The sequence below is a fragment of the Gavia stellata genome, chromosome Z (assembly GCF_030936135.1).
Source record: "Gavia stellata isolate bGavSte3 chromosome Z, bGavSte3.hap2, whole genome shotgun sequence".
NCBI classification, from domain to species: domain Eukaryota; kingdom Metazoa; phylum Chordata; class Aves; order Gaviiformes; family Gaviidae; genus Gavia; species Gavia stellata.
Genome location: NC_082637.1, coordinates 25,883,117 through 25,902,045, shown reverse-complemented (window position 1 = coordinate 25,902,045; position 18,929 = coordinate 25,883,117). Strand labels below are relative to the sequence as shown.

General features: G+C 44.4%; 3 protein-coding genes across 4 annotated transcripts; all 3 read right to left on the bottom strand.

Moving 5' to 3' along the window:
• Window positions 1-129: 129 nt before the first annotated feature.
• On the bottom strand, window positions 130-6,180 carry KGD4 (alpha-ketoglutarate dehydrogenase subunit 4). The gene is made up of 4 exons (XM_059834141.1): window positions 6,120-6,180; window positions 5,244-5,307; window positions 1,660-1,862; window positions 130-402 (listed from the first exon to the last, which is right to left on the bottom strand). Exons 1-4 carry the CDS (start codon window positions 6,156-6,158, stop codon window positions 385-387), a joined length of 324 nt encoding a protein of 107 aa, XP_059690124.1. The 5' UTR covers window positions 6,159-6,180; the 3' UTR covers window positions 130-384.
• A 184-nt stretch (window positions 6,181-6,364) lies between these two features.
• Window positions 6,365-13,966, bottom strand: CENPH (centromere protein H). Its single transcript, XM_059833480.1, has 9 exons — window positions 13,860-13,966; window positions 13,647-13,702; window positions 12,941-12,989; window positions 12,431-12,505; window positions 11,707-11,763; window positions 10,743-10,806; window positions 10,390-10,441; window positions 8,904-9,067; window positions 6,365-7,319 (listed from the first exon to the last, which is right to left on the bottom strand). Exons 1-9 carry the CDS (start codon window positions 13,964-13,966, stop codon window positions 7,227-7,229), a joined length of 717 nt encoding a protein of 238 aa, XP_059689463.1. The 3' UTR covers window positions 6,365-7,226.
• Window positions 13,967-14,701: 735 nt separating this feature from the next.
• CCNB1 (cyclin B1) lies at window positions 14,702-18,638 on the bottom strand. Of its 2 annotated transcripts, none has more exons than XM_059833724.1 (8): window positions 18,614-18,638; window positions 17,698-18,003; window positions 17,293-17,475; window positions 16,741-16,899; window positions 16,109-16,345; window positions 15,534-15,671; window positions 15,145-15,255; window positions 14,702-14,873 (listed from the first exon to the last, which is right to left on the bottom strand). In XM_059833724.1, the coding sequence occupies exons 1-8, from the start codon at window positions 18,632-18,634 to the stop codon at window positions 14,763-14,765; spliced, it is 1,266 nt and encodes a 421-aa protein (XP_059689707.1). In that variant the 5' UTR covers window positions 18,635-18,638; the 3' UTR covers window positions 14,702-14,762. The 2 variants fall into 2 exon arrangements, with proteins under 2 accessions (XP_059689707.1, XP_059689708.1); XM_059833725.1 differs by having other exon boundaries at window positions 17,293-17,406.
• Between the last annotated feature and the right edge of the window lie 291 nt (window positions 18,639-18,929).

Genomic DNA, 18,929 nt, shown 5'->3' with positions numbered 1-18,929 from the left:
AGAGCCACCACGAAACCTCCCTAATCTCCGAGAATACTTCAGTGTCCCTTTCCTGCCCGTAAAATCATTCCTGATGAGATACCCAAATCCTTTTAAGCAGAAAAATAAAATCACTCAGTGCTATTGTCAAGTTCGCAAATGGCTAATTAGAAAAATATTTTAATGGGGTGGGCATCAAGGATATTCAATCGCTAGTTAGCCATCAACAGAAAATCCTTCTCGATCACAAATTAATATATAGTGTGTTGTGTGAACCTTCTCACCCTTCACATGGGTTTTTATTACAGCTATCAATATACAATCATTTATAACATTAAGGAAAGGGCTTTATTGTGAACACAATACTTCATTCTTCAACAGTGGCCAACGAACTATCATCCATACTTATTCTGGACCTCCACGCTGTAAAAGAAAAGCAGACAGTTAAATACATTCCACTGAAAGAACAGGAATTGGAGATCACATCTTCTTTTGCACTGTTACAGACGAACTGACGGACCTCTAGTTTTAATTTCTGATTTATACATTGATTTTTAATCTATGTAAGACTATGCACAGTGTGGCAAATATCAGCATCTACCAGTAACAGCTCCATTTTTTTCAGGGGAGAATACCTGCAACCTACAATTACAGCTCTGAAGAACCCTGACTCTTACTTGCTTTAGAAAGGTCTGACAAACACAGCCGTAGTGAACACAAGTTTTAGAATTATTTTCACTGCCCAAATTCCAAACTACAAAGCAAAAACGAAGCCAAGGTGAGCCATTACAATCTTTATGAGAAATCAGAAAGGTATTCAATTCATTATTTTCCCAACAAAATTACTTTACAACTTACCTCACCGCTAGAAAATTTATGCTAGAGGCCAAGAATTGTATTACTATGGGAAATAACTCATTTTATTTCTAATTATAATACCGTACACACATACCCACAGGAAAAAGGGTTTCCTCTACTAACATGACTACACTGTAGGTGTCCCTATTTTTTAACAAAGCTATGCAAGAGTCTTTTCATTTCAGACCCACATTCATCTCGCAAGTTCTTCAAATTTTGTGCATTCTGCCTTTTTAAGCATCAGTGTTTACAGCTGAGAATTGTTACAGAACAAAAGCAAGTTTTTCTTGCCTTTCATGTCCAAAGCTGTATTTGCAAATATTGCAGAAAATATTTATATCAAGTTTAATAAAATGTGTCCACTACTAGAAATACAAGAGTTAACTTACTAATAAATAACTTACAAAAAATAGCCAGAGAAACATTTTGGACTTCAATCGCCTGGTAATCGCCTTTGCCGGTCTAAGAGCAGGCTCCTGTGCTCCTGCCCAGCACATTCAAACTACACATTAATCACTGTCACTACCTGTTCTGTAACAGCTGTTTAATGTAGGCTATGACTGTCGCTAGCTATCTGCATATCTGTTTGAAGTCCGTATCTCTCTACTCAGCAATACCACAAGCTACTAATTAGTGAAGGTTGCGTACCTTGTGTATTAAGAATTTGTAGTTTGGGTATTGTGCATCAAAGCTATGAAAACTGGGAGCACACCCTTACCAAGAATTACAATGCAATACCCTATTTGAAACTTTGAAGAAGGTGGGGAAATGAGCTAAATGCCAGGTAGATACAGACAACACACACCAATACATGAAACTTACTTGAATATATTCAATCTCTTCATCTGACATAAGTTTCCTCCTGTATTTCTGAGGTAAGGTTCTTGCTAATTCAGAAGTGTCTGGTGTACCTTGTACTCTTTTAACAGGTGAAGTATTTTGAAATGCTGGTGATCTTCCTCCTACAGACTCCTGTGCTTTTGAAGCATGGAGCGACGGCATGCTTGCTTGTAGAGATTCCTGTACTGAAACCCAGATTGCAAAACCATTTACAGAAATGTAAGAAGACTGTAAAATTAATCATGAGCAGCCAATAAAAGTTACCAGTTATTGACAATGTTCTTCGTTATAACAAATACTTAAAATAATTAAGACACTCTACTTCTCACAACCTGTTTTTATTGTTGTTAAATATATCAAGAGCACAGTGAAAAAATTCTGACAGTGAAAGAAAGCATGGTTGAGTGGCAGAAATACTGATGTGGAAACAGAAGATAAATCAGCATATAACCTAACAAAGGCTTTTTCACTGGGAAGCTGTACTTACAGAAAAAGCATGAAGTATCATAAATGTGTATGTGGAGGCAATTACATAGGACAACCAAGATAAATAAGATCCCCTGAGATGATGCTTTTTGTTTACTGTGACTGTAAAGACAGACAAGTGAGAAAGATGTAGAGGCTTACAGAAAGGTAAAGCTCACAACTACGACATAACACAACATGCAATGCAGCATTGTACCTATTTTTAATATTACAAAATGGCATCATATCAAATTTTGTTAATGATGTGCAGAATGACCACCAAATATCGGGCATCAGCAATCAATGTTAATGAAATGCAGAGACCAAGGAGAGCATCAAGCACTTTATAGGTGAGGGCCAGGAGCTAGGCTTAAGGAATTCACATTAGATAAGGTGCCTTGAGTTTGAGGATAGGAGAACTGATGACAAAAGGGCAGTGTTGTCAAAGTCAGCATTCTGAACCTCAGGCCTGCCCCACCATGCCTGATTTTACAATAGAAGTATGCAATTACCCCACCAGGCAGGACAGAGTCTCACAGCAACATGTTTACTTCATAAGCACTCAGACCTCTCTGTGTAAGGTTAAAACACCCGATAAAGCAGAATGCTACCACCCGAAATCCCTCTCAGTGCTCCTGAAAAATGAGCAAGACAAATGCAGCATCTAAACAGCTGGGACAGAGGGACTATATAATCATAAAATAAGCAGCACCAAGACTGGATGAGTCAGAGAATGCGAGGAGTTAAAATACCACAGCATTGCCTGCCTCTCTCCCTCCTGCCTCCAACAAGATCAATGAGGACCAAGGTGAGAAGCCAGTTTTAGCCATAGTGAGTCCGAGTCAATGGCAGGATTGGGACATCAAACACCTGCAGCGATGTGATCAAACCACCATTGGTAAAAAGAAAAAAAGCCACCATTGAGAGGCATAGTCAGAAGTTCTCAGTCAGAATGACAGAATCACAGAACCATTATGGTTGGAGAAGACCGATAAGATCAATCAAGTCCAACCATGCTCACTAAACCATGTCCCGAAGTGCCACGTCTACACGGTTTTTGAACACCTCCAGTGATGGTGACTCTACCACCTCCCTGGGCAGCCTGTTTCAATGCTTGACCACTGCCTCAGTAAAGTAATTTTTCCTAATATCCAGTCTAAACCTCCCCTGGCGCAACTTGAGGCCATTTCCTCTTGTCCTATCACTTGAGAGAAGAGACCAGCACCCACCTCTCTGCAACCCCCTTTCAGGTAGTTGTAGAGAGCGATAAGGTCTCCCCTCAGCCTCCTCTTCTCCAGGCTAAACAACCCCAGCTCCCTCAGCCGCTCCTCATAAGACTTGTGCTCCAGACCCCTCACCAGCTTCGTCGCCCTTCTCTGGACACGCTCCAGCACCTCCATGTCCTTCTTGCAGTGAGGGGCCCAAAACCGAACGCAGTATTTGAGGTGCGACCTCACCAGTGCCGAGTACAGGGGCACTTCAATACAGAAGACTGTACTGAAAGGCCCAAGTTGACCAGGTGGTTCAGGAACAACGGAAGGTCCCAAGCAGAGCAAGGCAGAAGAGAGCCCATCAGAAGGAGCATATTCTGAATGGGCAGCAAAGTATTTTTGTTTCAAGAAATAACACACCTTATATATGAAAAAACAAGAAACAGTTTCTCCAAGCTTGTTTCACACACCACAAAAATGTCTGGAGATTTGCCAAGGATTTTCCTCTATTATTTGTTTCAAAGTCTGAAGTGTCGTTAGAGTAGACACACTAGCCAGTTAAAAACATCAGAAGTTGAGAATCAAAAGTACCAGACTTAATACTGCTGTTGCTTTAGCTCAGATACAGTCCCTACTACAGTTTTCCCTTCCCTGTTTGAGACCATCATGTTGCAGTAGTAATATGGTAAAAGAATCTGGCTGGCCTATCAAGCAGCCACATCCTTAGAAGTTTAGTCTTGATCTGCAGAGCTCTGATCAGCTACGTAGAAGCAACAGTCTGGTACAGTGAAACATAGTTATTGCTACAGTGTTCAAGCAAGATGAGGTAGATCACAATTTACTAATGAGACAACAGAACCTGATTAAGGTAAAAAAGTCTAACATACTTAAAAGATACAGTCACAACAATCTTCTGATGCAGAGATAAACAAGAGGTAAGTAACACATTTTCAAGCCTTTGAGAAAGCAGATCACTGGCATGAGAGGTGGTGCATTTGGCTGAATTGTGCACAACATACAGAATTCTTACAGGAAGTTATTGCAGAAAATAGTTCCTGAAGAGTTCACAGGTAAGTCAGAAGTGGCGCTGTTGTGCACTGTAAATACTTTGTAATGTTAATGGATAAACTAAACTTGAATCTAAATTACAAATGTGATAATGCTGTGGCAAATAATGTGGTATGGTATCATTTCTGAACAAGCCAGAATAATGTAACAGAGCTTCTTAAGATGTCTCCTCTTTAGTTTCAAATGCTTTGTTGACTCAAAAGGAAAATTAAAACAACATATCACTCATATAACTTTGATGTCTAAATGTAACAATATTGGGAATCCTATAAATACCAATTTAGCTACCAATTTAGCTACCAATTTATACCTAAATACCAATTTAGGTATAAAAATCAATGTTAAAAATTGCAATGAAATTATTTTTTTCTCAGCATTAATTAGCAGCACAAGGAAACACTTCTTAAAATGTACAATGGGATGGCTCTCCCAGCTATAATCAGGGTTTTAAATACCACAGACATTGCACATTCCAATTAAGAAAAATGTAACATAATTCCTGCAAATATTACCAAATACCTAAAGCTGCTTCAAACTGACTTGGGCACAATGATTTCAGGCAAATATTAGTACTTGGAAACATGGGACTTATATATAAGTAGAAGACCAACACTGGAAACCTTTGCGACTCTGCCTTGACCAAGTCTGAAAAGGAAGAGTCAAGGAGTTGCCTTCAAACCACAACAACTATGTTTCAGAAACCCTGCTCAAAATCAGTTAGGTCGCATAGCTGAAGCAGAATAATTGTGTGCTGGTTCTTATATAAAACAGTTAATGCAAAGAAAGGTGGCACAAGTTGTATGTAGAGATTAAATAACTTACTTTTAGGTCTGGGACTACTTTTTCTGTCCGGGAACTTAATTAACGGAGTATGCGGCTTGACTACCTAGAACAAGGCAAGGTAGTAGGAGAAACAGGGATAGTAAAATATATTTCTAGACACATATCACCTTCACAGTAATAAAAGGGAACATACAATGTATTAAACAACCACTTCTATACCCCTGGTTTCTTTACCACCACTCTGATAAACTTCCTACTTATTAACGTTCTATGTTCACCCACGGAGAAATTTCACCTTTGAAGGCATTCCTCCACCCTAATGTCCTGAGCAGGAAAAAGCATTCTCTTCCTTCTCTCCCAGCAGTCAGTGTGTGTGTGTGCAGGAACAGCTAACACAGCCGCATACATGCAATTACAAAGTTCCAGCACACGGCATGGCTAGCTGTGCTCTGCCTGTACATACTAGTTCCGGTGGCTGGACGGGATTGACAAGTTCCATCAAGAAAAAAACCTGTAAATGATGAAGCTTCGTAGTCGAAGCCACACAGCTTATTTTGGAACACGTCTTCTGAAGGAGACTCCACGTCTCACCTTCACCTTGAAAAGGGATGGCTTCGAGAGGAGCTGGCGGCTCGCGCCCTCCCCTCTCGAACAGCGCTCAGAAGGGTGTGGGCGGCCCTGCAGTATCCTTTGGTACCAGAGAACCCGGCACCGGCATCAGATGACCGGCGGCACCCGGCGGGCCCCACCGCACGCCTCTTCCCCCGCGCCAAGGACACCGGCCTCCCCGGCGGCGGCTCAGGCCCCGGCCGCCTTAGGCCCCGGCGGCCGCACGCCCGGCGAGGCCCGCCGCTCGAGTCGGGCTCCCGGCCGTAGCCACCCCCCCGCCGCGGGCCGCATGCCGAGCGCCGTTACCTGAACGACCCTAGTGGCGGCCGCCATCTTACTGCCCATGGTGACCCCCCGCCGCCGCGGCGCCGCGCCCCTCGGCCCGGCCCGGGCCACGCCCACAGCGGGTGAGGCACCGCCCACAGCGGGCGTGGCCAAGCACCTGTGGGCGTGGCCCGACGGTAGGGCTGTGCCAAAATACGACTACAGCGAAACAGAGGGGCAACGTATTAAAAGGGGAAAAAAAAAACCCACCAAAAAACCGCTTCAAGTAAGTCTGCATTTTATTTTTGTTCGATCAAGACACATCCCATCTGCCTTTTAAAAGCTGATATTGACCTACCAGATTAGAAGTGACAATATTTTAACGTGTTACACATGATTTGGTCAATTTTCTTTAAACATAAAGCAAAAATGCAATTGTCAATGAAAAAATATATTTAAAATACTGCTTAGCTACATAGTGGATAGCACGAAGTCACCTCTTCCATTTTACCTGCATTTTCCCTAGGGTTGTTATTTTGCATCTACAGGTTGCGTCTGCTGCTGGATGCTCTGCTTAACTAATCAACACACAGCACAGTCACAAGCCACTTTTACAATTAAAAGCATAAACTTTTCGGTGCTTCAAATGGTATGTAATGCTTTAATAAGAAAAAAAGGAAGGCAAAAACCAAAGACCGACTTAACTAAGCTGTCCGGTTTGGGCTTTCCACAGGGGCAGAGCAGGGTCATGCATCCTGCCTGAGCTCTGCAGCCTGCTGGTGCCCAGAAGGGGACAGAAACAGCAGAGCCTTGGATTAAGCCCATTTTACACAAAACCTTGAAATGTACAGATTACTCTTCTTTCTTGTGTTATTGCTGCCTTTCAGAGGGACGTGAGCACTTGGGACAGGACAGCTATGAAGTGGCTCTTCAGCTGATGAAACTACCTATGCTAGCTCTTCAAACATTTGTTGTGTACCGGGAATTAAATTTCATTTCAATAGAGTTGTGTCTCTAGAGAGAACAGCAACTTCCAGAAAGTTTAAATTTTCAAATTCATAAAGTGTGCTTTCATGATGCATATTAATCTATCAAGTTCAGTACATTGATTACATACACTGTATAAAATTAAACACTGTTTCTCTCGACTCACAGGAGACAGACATTTTTTTCAAGCTGTAGAACAATTGCCTTTAAAGATGGATCTTCTGCCCAGTTAATTCTGCTTCCAATTATGATATTCTACAAGAAAGAAAGATTAGTGGTTAGAAAAAAGCCTTTAAAAAGGATTATTCCTAGTAAAATATCTCAAAAGCTCTCTGTTTTTTAATCTGGAACCCCTTGAAATTCACAGCAGCGTTTGAAGTAGGCAGGATGAGGGGAAAGAGGAGAAAGGGAAGTATCCATTTAGATCCTGTTGTCAATACATAGGCAAAAAAAAAAGCAGTGCTTTGAATTTCCTAGAGGTCCTTGCACACTATCCCTATTTTAAACATAGGAATTTAGAGGATTTTTTTTTTTTTAAACACATGAAATAAAGTTTGCCTGAAACACAAGACAACCCTGCTATTCTGGGTTGAAAATGGGAATTACTAAATTTAACCAAAGAAGATTTGCTCTACTTATTGCTCAAAAGATTTCAGAAATAAAAACCAGGAAGATAATTCTAGGAATCTAATCTAAAACCCACTAAAATCTTTAATTTCTTGTTCTGAATTTGAGGAGTAAGATTGTTATCAATGCAAACTAGTAGTAGACATAGCATGCAATACAAAAACATGTGGCTCTTTTTCCATCCTTGAAATTCGCCTTATCATCCAAATTTACAGCATGGTTATATCCTGTCTTCTACCTGAAGCCCTCCAGTATGCTCTCTTTCTTCCCCAGTCTAAATTTTTTAAAGAAACTTTGTCCACGCTTAACTGGGATTTCATACCCTGTCTGCAGACAAACTCAGGAGCACTGCAACTGCAATTTACCCTTCACTATGCCTCCCATCTTTGTACTTAAGTCACTGATCTGTGGGGCCAGGTGAAGGAACCCAGGACAAGCCACACAGTGAGAGGCAGACTGCCAGACTGCAGCACAGCGTACGTGACCTTTAGTAGAGCCGCTCTGAGCACAGGATGGTGCAGGAGAGGCCCTTCCACCCTATCCCAAATCATGAGGTTTTCTTCCTTGCTTTGCATCACTCCACACTCCAGATGACCTGCCAGCCAGCTGCATGGATACAGACTAGTCAGCAGCATCTGATGGGTGGATAACCAAAAGGTTGAAGGCTGCACTGCCAAAAATGTTTGGAGACCGGCTGTGGCTGCAGGCCAAGGGTTTCACAAGGCTGCAGTGGGCGACACAAACAGAGAAGCGCATGTGGTCAGAAGGGGCAGACTGCAGAGCAGCAGTCTGGATCACTGGTATCACGGGATTAAGACCTACTCATTTTTCCTAACCATGAGATGGGGGAACTGATTTGGGGGGGGGTGTAGGGGTGACTCTCAGTGTAAGGAAAAACAGCCACTGCTGTGACAGACATTCTCCAAGAAAATGCATCATTTTTGTACCTTTAAGAGAATGAAGGAATAAAGATAGATCGATAGACTGTCTCTAAACTCTGTAAATAATTATTCCAAAGAAGTTTGTGACAATTTCATGCCTTTAGCCTTTAAAGCAATCAAGTTTTCCTTTCATACAGCAGTTTTGCCATTACCATCGTTACATAAAGTTTTTAGAAAACACAATTTTGTTTGAAGTTACATTTACCATACACTGTTATCTTGACTGTAATGCAAAACTGCAAACTTGCTTCTAGAAGCTACGACACATTACCTGGAATACATTTTGAATTACTGTAGTCATCGCTCTTTCTTTTTGTAAGTTATTACGTATCTTCTCCAGCATTTCGGTCACTTCCATACTTGCTTGTTCCTCCTTTTGTTTTTTCATCATGGTATGAATTTGCAGTAGTTTCTGTCTTCCGGCTTTTTTTAGTGCTGTTCAATTATTAGGATAATGAAGCATTAAGAAGTAGTTAGGTGAGCAGTAGAACTAAAGATATGCTTTTTTTCCTCACAGACATCTAAGGAACTTCCACTGCAATAACCCTAACTTCCCACTCCATCCCTTCCCTCCGATGTACCTCAAGATATTCCTTTCACACAAGAGGCAACATGTGCTGTGGCTACCTGGTATCACAGTACATTGATTGGCTCCCTGGATGCTGGCAAAATGGAAAGTACTTTGTACACTGTCTGCATTTCCATCAGACATGGACCGTAATTTGAACATCTGTCCTACACCCTATCTTCAGTTGTTATAACTTTCATAGTCAGAGGTGTTTAAGACTTTTTCCCCTTTCTCAGATTTGACTGAACACAAATTCCAAAGTCATACAAGGGACATATGGACAACACCAGTGAATATTACTAGTTTTTCATAGGAAACCAGGCTAAAAACTAGACTGAATAAAACCATTTAGGTTTTATTATAGTTCATACACTGAAAGAATGCTGACACAGCATTCCTTCCCTTATTTCCAAAGATATTAAGAATGCTCATTTCTCCTATGAAGACAGATATTTCATTGTGCTTGTTCATTACTGTCAACATATACACCACTTTCTATGCATGAAACAAACAATAGTTGTTAAAACTGTTGGCAAACCTGGTCATACGACAATAGGAGCATTCAAAAAACATATTTACCTTATTACATATTACCTTACCTATTTACCCTGGACGACCTCTGAAATGAAATGAGGCCCATTGTCAGAAGATAGCCCTTCAGGAATCCCAAATCTAGGGATTATTTCCTTTAATATAATGCTTTAACAAGCATTACGTGTGAAGATCAACTTCAGATCTAAATTTGACCCACTCTAACAAGCCTACTGACTATCAACATATATACTACCATGAGAGTTCTTTGTCAGTAAATCTCCTCCCCTATTCTACAAACATTTCATAAAGGTGCGGTCTGACAAACAAAAAAAGATCCTTTTGGTGTTGTAGGACTGATTTAAGTTATTAAATGAAGTGTAATTTTCTGGGGAGCTTACACTAAATAATGAAATGCCACCACATTCCTTTTGAGTGACTTCTTGCATCTCTCATTCTAATATGTCAGTCTCATGCTCAAGTAGACAACACACCAGCTCATTTTTACAGTTCTTCCTACTCTTTTCAGAAGTTTTATAACTGTGTTGAGAATGCCGCAGTTACTTCAGATGTAAATTAATATTGCTACAAGAAGAACTTTAAAACATGAACTGTACATTCAAATATAAAACAAAGACAATATAACTAACACACTTACAGAGTCTTTTCCTTTTAATGTCAATCAATTTCTGTTCCTTCTCACGTGCTTGCTGAAAGACAAAAAAAAAAAGAAAAAAAAGTATTTCCTAGACTCTTGGCTCCAAAAAATACTGAAAGACATTAATTCAATCCACAAAGGCAGTTAAGGGCGGCTCTAGAAGCAGACTTTCTTGCATACTCACATTAAGTAAGCATTTCAGCAATTTTAGCAGCAGTAGAAACTGCACCCATTGGGCCACATATTTAGCTTCAAATTACTTGTGCCATCCCGTTACTTTCAAATTGCGCTCCTGCCCATGTTGAGCTTGGTAGACCCGCACAACTGCAACAGAAGCTGCAACTGCCACTTACCTGCTGAGATTCAATTACTGCCTGACTGAGCAGTACTATGCGTTTCATAGTTTCCACGATCAGTCTAAAGGAAGGAAACATAGTTGCATGCCTTAAGACGATTAATATCGCTCAACAGCACAAATGTTTTAATCAAGGTTATTTGGATTAAACAAAAAAATCCCCATTTCCACTAACACCAAAATAAAGCATACTTTTTTTTTCTCCACCCAAACTGCACCCTTTCTATTTTACAGTTATTATACTAAGTATTGTTGTAGGGGCCAAATAGCCTCCTTATTTCCCTCTCAGTTTCCCTTATGTTTCAGTTAATTCTGTCTAACATTTCAAAACATAAGAGCTTGGAAGGCATCAAGGAAGCCTAGCCAGCTGAGAATGGCTAACAACTGGAGCTCCTGAATTATGGTGCATCGCAGGGACATCATGGAGATGCAATGTTTTCAGCTGTATTTCTGAAAGAAATTAAGTTTCTCATATTACACTTCATATGTGTGCACCCGTTAATATTGGGCAGGAAATTAAAAGCTAATTTTAAACATGTTTGAAACTTTCAGTTCTTTTTCAAAGACATTAAGTTCCTACATGATTAATTAATGAAGGCAGCACAGCAGAGGCAAGGCTCTGTTACAAGCCTGTCATATGTGCTCAACCATTATAAATGCAGGTAACTCGTACATTGAAGACAAAAACCCGTTAACTACAAACAGTTCTCACTAGTGAATCAAAACCTGTGATCTCTAATCAAAGGCTGGTTAATTCAGAGCCCAAATGTAAATGCACCCGGGGTATAAGATGTCTGATCATGCTGATTCTAGCCAGAAGGTGGACTGTATATCATTCAGTCAAAACTAGAAGAAGGAAGCTTGCTTTAAAAAAGGTACAATGAAGTAATGTAGAAACGTGTCACACTAAACTGTGTAAAGTCCATTCCTTTCTAGCCAACCTTTCCCCAAGAACACCTTACCGTGAGTCATTATCATTTTGCTTCATTTTGTTTCTCAGGGCAAACATGAGTTGCATCCTGCATAGTGTGGGGAAGAAATATGTAACTGGTGAGAACTGATAAGAAACTGAGAGAGGTAGATTTAGATAAATAACAGAAGAGATATTTCCAAGGTTCCATTTATGTCCACTTTCACATTGGAATTTATATGTATAAAGTACTCAGTACCTTTTAAATATCACACTTTTTAAATAATGGGGCTTAACTTTCAGGACAAGAAAGGTGTATCAATGATTATTTGTGAGTGACAACTCCTTTCTCTCTTGCCAGACATACTCAGACACCATTAATCCCAGAGTCTGCAGAAGGGAAGCTGGGCAAAGGTGAGAATTCAAATGAACAGCCATGTAACACGGGAGATGTATAACACCTATCAACTTCCACCTTTTCATAGGCATTTGTAAAATACTGCTAAGAAATATGTTTACTGATTTATACAGTCTGACTTTCACAATCTTGCAGGAACCTTTGGGTTTACATGGTTCAACTTGTAAATTTTTCTTGTTGTTCTCTACGGTATCTCCATCTGCATTCCTACTGGTTCAATGGTACTAAAATCTCTCATGTTTGTAACACACCATATCACTTTGAAATCCTATTTTAATCAGAATTATGTATAAGTGCATGCATGCGTGCACAAATAAACAAACAGGAAACCTCCAAATAAACAGGAAGAAATTTCTACCTTTGTAAGGCTAATGTCTTGTTCTGGAAAGAGACTTTTACTTCCTCCACATCTCTTTCCAAATCTTGTGTGGCACTGAAGAAAAAAAAAACAAAACACAAAACCCTAAACAGTGTGAAGATAACAAAAAATTTAAAATCAGTATCACATTTCTAACTTGCTCTCTTTGTGTCTAAAGTAAGAATTGTTCCTGTAAACCACAAATTATTAAGGCCAGGAGTATTTTAGCATGTGGAACTATATTAGTGAATTCTAGCCATCACAAGAAGGACTGGAAATTTAGAAGTCACATAAGATACAGAGCTACATTAGGAGACTGAGTAAAATATTTCTTCCCCATATTTTCTCTTCGTTTCCTTTATTTTCACCAGACTCTTGCAAAGTACTGATTGTTAATCCAGCGATTTGCTAAGAAAGAGTAACTGATAGAGAACCTCCCAGTTCAGTTCTTAACCCTTCTCCTCTTTATTTTAAAATACATCGAAAGTTTGAAATTATCTAATGACTTACTTCTTGATAAAGTTTTCTTCAATGACATGATCATGGCAACTTTCTTGACCTGCAAAGAAAGAATGTCACTAAAAAAAGCACAACAGAGACTTTTTACACAATCTACAGAGCATAAAGCATAAGAAGTTTGATGGCTATACTAACAAGGTATTTCTTATTTCTATCTACCTCCACGTCTTATCATCTCTTCCACTGTAAGTGAGACTACGCTACCAATCAGCTGTATCAGAGAAATAACTAAGCTTTAAAATATTTCAATTTAGCACTTTTTAGACATGCCAGAGCTGGCTCACAGCACTGCTCTATATATGCAGCTGGCTGGTTCAGCAGAAGAGGACAACGGGAACAGGAAGAAACGCCTTAAATCAGTATTGCTGCCAAACACTTTGGGAGACTTTTGGTATGACTTCAGCCCTAGTGATCTGATACCTGAAAACCGTCATCACGTGTCAGAGCGTTAGAGGGGTCTAAAGTGAAAACCCAAGAGGAGAAAGGGCAGTGCGCAATTTTGTGAGCGTTCAAACACGTCTCTAAGAGCTGCCTGCAAAATGCACTAAGAAAAACATTTCATCATTATAACGGGCACTTCGAGAAATATTTTTGAAATATACATATATTAGCCGTGTCACATTCTTTAGTACTGTAACATCACATTAAGAGGAACGCAGGGGGTCGTTGGAGGGAGCTGGAGTGGGGGTAAGCTTACTGGCACGAACTGCAGTGCTGCACTCCATGAGCTGCTGCTTCATCTGGTCCCTCATGCTGGAGCAGAAGCAAAGCGACAACGGTCAGAGCCCGCGCCGCGGCCCCGCCGAGCAGGGGCTGAGGGGCACCCGCCGCCGCCGCCGCCCCTCGCGCCCACCCCGGCCTGCTCGGGGCCGCCACCGCCCCAGCGGCTCCCCGGACCCCCGGCACTGACCGCAGCAACATGAGGACGTCCACCTTGGCCTCCAGATCGGCCGCCGGCCAACCCTCGGCCGCCGCCGCCGCCGCCGCCGCGCTCGGGTCCGGCTGCAGGGGCTCCATGGCCGCGCCTTCAAACGTCCCGCGCGCGCGCCTCGGCAGCGCGGCCGGCGATTACTTCTGCCTGGTGGGGCGGGGCTCCCCGGCAGGCCGCGCACTTCCTGCCAATCCTGGGCCTCTTCGTCTGGATCGGCGCTCGGCCGCCAGGCGGGGGCGGTGGGCGGTGCGGGGAGGGTTGGCCGCGCCCCCGGGCAGCGGGGCCTGAGGCAGCGCCCGGGTTTGGTAGGAGGTGCCCGGGGTCATCGACGGGACGTCTGTTAGTTGCTGACCTTCTTCCCCACCCAAGCCCTCCCAGTAAAAAAACCCTTCACCTGGGGTGGGCAGGAGAAGGGAAGAAGGCAGGCCCTTCTCCCGCCTGTTTCGGGTAAGTAACTGAAGGGATGCAGGACTACAGCTACACATTTGTAATGAAGACAAAAAAAGCCCAGAAACCATCGTCACTTCTCAACGAAAGCAGATACCCCTATTTTCCTAGAGGCAGAGCTGATATATAACTTAACTTAGTGTGTAGAACTGCTCTCTACTTTTGACTAACATAGCAGATGCCATCTCTGCCACCACATTAGCGGAGCCTGTGCCGACGCTCCTGCCCGTACACCTACGTGGAGGACCACCCCCAAAGCTCACATAACACTGCTCATGGAGATGCCTCAGCTGTAGGAGGAAGTCAGCTGCAGTACCACAAATATGACAAGACAAAAGTACTTTATTAAAAGCCACACAGACACAAACAAAATACATTATATACATATATAATATAGCATATAGTGCCAACATTCTGCTCAAGTTCACACAGGAGTTAAGACTTTTTAATCAGAGGTTGTGCTAGATTCCATATGATAGAAGAGCCCAGCTGTTTAATGTGGCTTATCTTGGCATTTTTGCTGCTGGCATATTTGTTCTTGACTGCCTGTGGAGACAGAAGTTTGGTTAAGTTTACCCCATTCATAAACTTGCTCTATTCCAGCTCACCTGAGGCTTGGTGGTCAAGCCAAGCCCATCTTAGCCCACAAGACCAGTTCATGGCTGGCTCATGCCACTTTGGCAAGATAGAGACCTTAATCTGAAACGAGTAGGTCTGACCCAACTCAGACAGCAGTGGCCCAGCTAAACCAGTTTCAGAGTACCACGTTCTGATTCTTAACCACACACACTGCCCACCTGCACCACAAGATTCTTACCATCTGCTTGGTAACGCCCTTATTCACAAGAATTACGTTCTTTGCTATGTGCTGCATAACTGGGAGAAGGTCACTCTCTGAGTAGGACAGGTAGTATTGCAGGGTTGGTGTCTGAAAGGAAGGGAAGTCATGAGAGAAGCCTACTAGCACAATCTGAGTACACTGGGTTCTTTGTCTTCTGTTGGGCTTAGGCAATTGGGGTTTCCTGCCTCAGAGGGCAGGGTTAACAGTTACTGCCCTACTTCTGTTCCCCTGTAATGGACCATGGGGAGACAAGAACATGCTGAGATACCAGGAGGGAAGCAGAAGGTGTGCACTTGGCCCAGAGTGGCCTTTTAAGCTGGTGCCCAGGCACCAAAACCAGGAGGTGGTTGACAAGCTTGACTTACCCACTCGGATCCATTGAGTTTCTGAGCCAAACAGGAAGCAGCCGCTGCGGTCTTGGATGGAGGGAAATGAACCATATCATAGTCCACAATGGACAGCTCCATTAGGTACTTGGCCAGAATGTGCTGTTCCAAGTCCACCTGCAATAAGTCAGAGTTGAGTATTGGCTGCCTCCAAGGCAAGAGCCTCCTGTCAAGCCTTTGTTTAGTCAAGCAGGGAGAAATACTTCTTTAGCAAACATTTTCAGAGCTGTAGGCTTGAAATTCAAGTGGCTTAATCACAGAGCAGTTTGGAGCTGTATTAGGCTGCTCATAGTCTAGGACCACTCCTTCCAATGGCAGTCTAGCAGTAACCTGCAGTACCAAGCAGGCATTTTAACTCTGGTTTTGGCTGGGTTAGGCTCATGTGACTGAGAGCAGACAAACAAGACCTGTTTCTATATGGGAGACAGGTCTCAACCATGCTCAGTTGCTAAACTCTTGCAGTACTTAAAAGTTTTGAGCCATTTTAACAAGCTGTCACTTGAGTATTGCATTTTCTAGATGCTTCTTGCAGTAACACCCATTGTCAGCATTACCTCTGCAATTTTTGAAGCCCTCCTCAGAAAGTGCGGAGGGAGAGGGCGACCCAGACCAAAGTTCAGGGCTCGCAGGATCTTCATCTCCATCTGGCAGATTTGGAACTTTGTGTAAGTGTTATCAGTTATGTAGGTAAAGTCTTCTATATATGGGGGAAACACCTCTTCATATTTGCTGGCAATGAACATAGCTGTGACACCAACCAGCTGCAATATCTTCTTGGCAACAGCATTGTCCTGTAGTAAGAAGCAGTAGAGATTTATCCAAATTACTTTTCTCAGAACACAGCTTTCCAAGGTAGCCAATGTAAGGTTTGTTCTATGGCAGAATGTTCATACTGGCATATACAGAATAACTGTACATAATCTGTTACTTCTGTTGGCATCTGCAGGGGTATTACAAGGTTTTGAGATCAAATCAGGGAGAGGAGTAAGCAGTTTTGATATATCAAGTCACTTCATAGCTGAGAGGGTTATGTGGTGCATACAATTCAACATCAAATGCCCTTCACTGGCCAACTGTATTTTGTTAAGGGTAACATGTCTAACCATGTATGGTGTTCCTGATCAGTGCTTGTTGTGCCTTAGCTTAGGGGAAAAGCATTGCCTGACACTGGGCGAGAAACACTCACCTGCAAGAAGCGATCGATGATAGCAACTGCCATGTACAAGGTCTCCTGCTGTAGTCTGAATTTTACCTGTACTTGCACAAGCCAGTCTATTAGTATGGCACGCATGTTCCCATTGATTTCCTGGCCAGCCAGGTATTTGGGTCTGATAGGTTGAGTTGCCTGTGTGGAAGGAATAGGCTTAATAGATCTAGTCACTTAGCTGAAGCATTTGCAATGCTTAGCCTCTGTAACATCTTAAGGTTTATCAAGGAGTTCAATACAGGCATAGCCCATAGGTGTAGGCCACAGGGCACAATGTTTTTTGTTTACTAGAGATGGGCGAGAAGGAGCATGGTACTAGTACCACTAGTTGATTGGTCTAACAACGAGCATCTGTTTATGTTACCAGCTCAGTTTAATCTTGTATTTTAAGTTGAGGGATCACTTACTAGTGCCTCAGGAAAATTCTATAGGTGAAAGTGAGTAACCAGCACCACCAAGCCATGCCTGTATGACAGGTTCAATGTAAATGTCAGCAGATGCCCCTTGTAGTTCTGACCTCCTCCTACCAACCTCAAGGTATCTCAGATACTTGTAGATGTCCTTCACATAGTCACTGCAGAGGTTTGGGTCATCACCATCTTCCGCATCTGCATCTTCCACATCAAGCAAAACGTCAGAAAAAGCCTGGCAAAGCATGTCTTCTGATGGAGTACATCCAGATGTCTCCATGGGGGTTGGAGACTGAGGCTCCAACTACAAGGAAATTTGGGATCAGTGCGGCCCAACATAAGGCTCCTGCATGGCAAGCTGCACCCAGCAACCCCGCAGCGCAGGGGTGCTGTAGGGGCTCACGACCCCGATTTCGGGGCACTGAGTGAGGCTGTGCCCCCCGCTCAGCCCAGCCCCCTCCGCAGGGGCAGCGCGGACCAGGGCTGGGCAGGGAGGACACAGCCCCAAGGAGGCCGCGGGTGGTACCTGGTAGGACTCCGGCTGGGGCTCCGGCGCTGGCGCCTCCTCCATGGCCGCATCCCTCAGCGGCTGCCCAGTAGCCATCTTCTCCTGAGAGGTGGCGAGCACGGGCTTGGGGCCCGGCTCCGGCCCGGAGCCCCTCACCACCTTCTTGACGGCAGTCTGCGTCTTCAGCTGAACGACACGGTTGCTGATGTCCCCCAGGGCGGTGCGGACGCGCAGGGCCCTCTTGGAGGCCACCACCACCGTGCCGCCCTTGGCGGCAGGTAGCAGGCTGCTCTTCGCCGTGTCATTGCAAGCCGTGCGAGTGTGCTGCGGGAAGAGGAGAGGGGAGGGGAGGGCGGTCAGCGGCACCGTGGCGGGGCGCGCGGGGAAGGTTGCACGGCTGCACCCCTGAAACCGGAGACTCGGAGGAGGGGAACCGGGGGAGGGTTGCACGCCCCCCACCCCGCCCGAAACCGGTGGGCTGGAGGAGGAACCGGGGGCAGGGTTGCACGGCTACACACTCCCAAAGCTGGAGGGTTATAGATGCGGAGCTGGGGGTTACACGGCTGCACCCCCCGCTCCCCCTCCAAACCTGAGGATTGAAGGGGAGCTGGGGAGAACCGAGGGGGTGCCCTGGGAGGAGAAGCGTGCACACACACCACCCATCCCCAGCAAGGGGGAAACTGGGGTGAGTGGAAGAACGCAGGGAGCCTGCCCTGCTGCACCCCTCTCTGCCCGCAAAGCTGGAGGGTTTCTGGGCGCGGGAAGGAGGCAGCCGGACGCGGTAGGGCCGCACGGCCGCGCTTCCCACCCAGGTTAGGGCGAGCAGCGAGCCCCTCCACCTGCGGCACGGCGCGGCACGCCGCTCCTCTCCCCTACCCTACGTGCCGGCTGCGCTGCGCCGCGCCGCGCCGCGCCCGTCCCGTCCCGCACCTACCCTGGTAACCCTGAGCGCCATAGCAGAGCAGCCGGAGCGACAACCGGAGTGTAGAGCTTAGCTCAACCGCCGCGCATTTAAACCTCTCAACGGCCGCCGCTCATTGGCTGCTCGCTGCCTCCCTATTGGCTGCGGCGGCCCCGCCCCAATGCGTTACCGTGGCGACCGGCGACGGACGGCCACCCGCGTTCGAAAAGGGGGCGGGGCTACGGCCCCGGTTCTGCAGCTGCCGGCCTGAGCTCGGCTCCCGCGCTGCCCCCTGGCGGCGAAACCAGCGCTCGCTGTCTGTAGAGGCTCGTTCTTCACTGACTTTCCC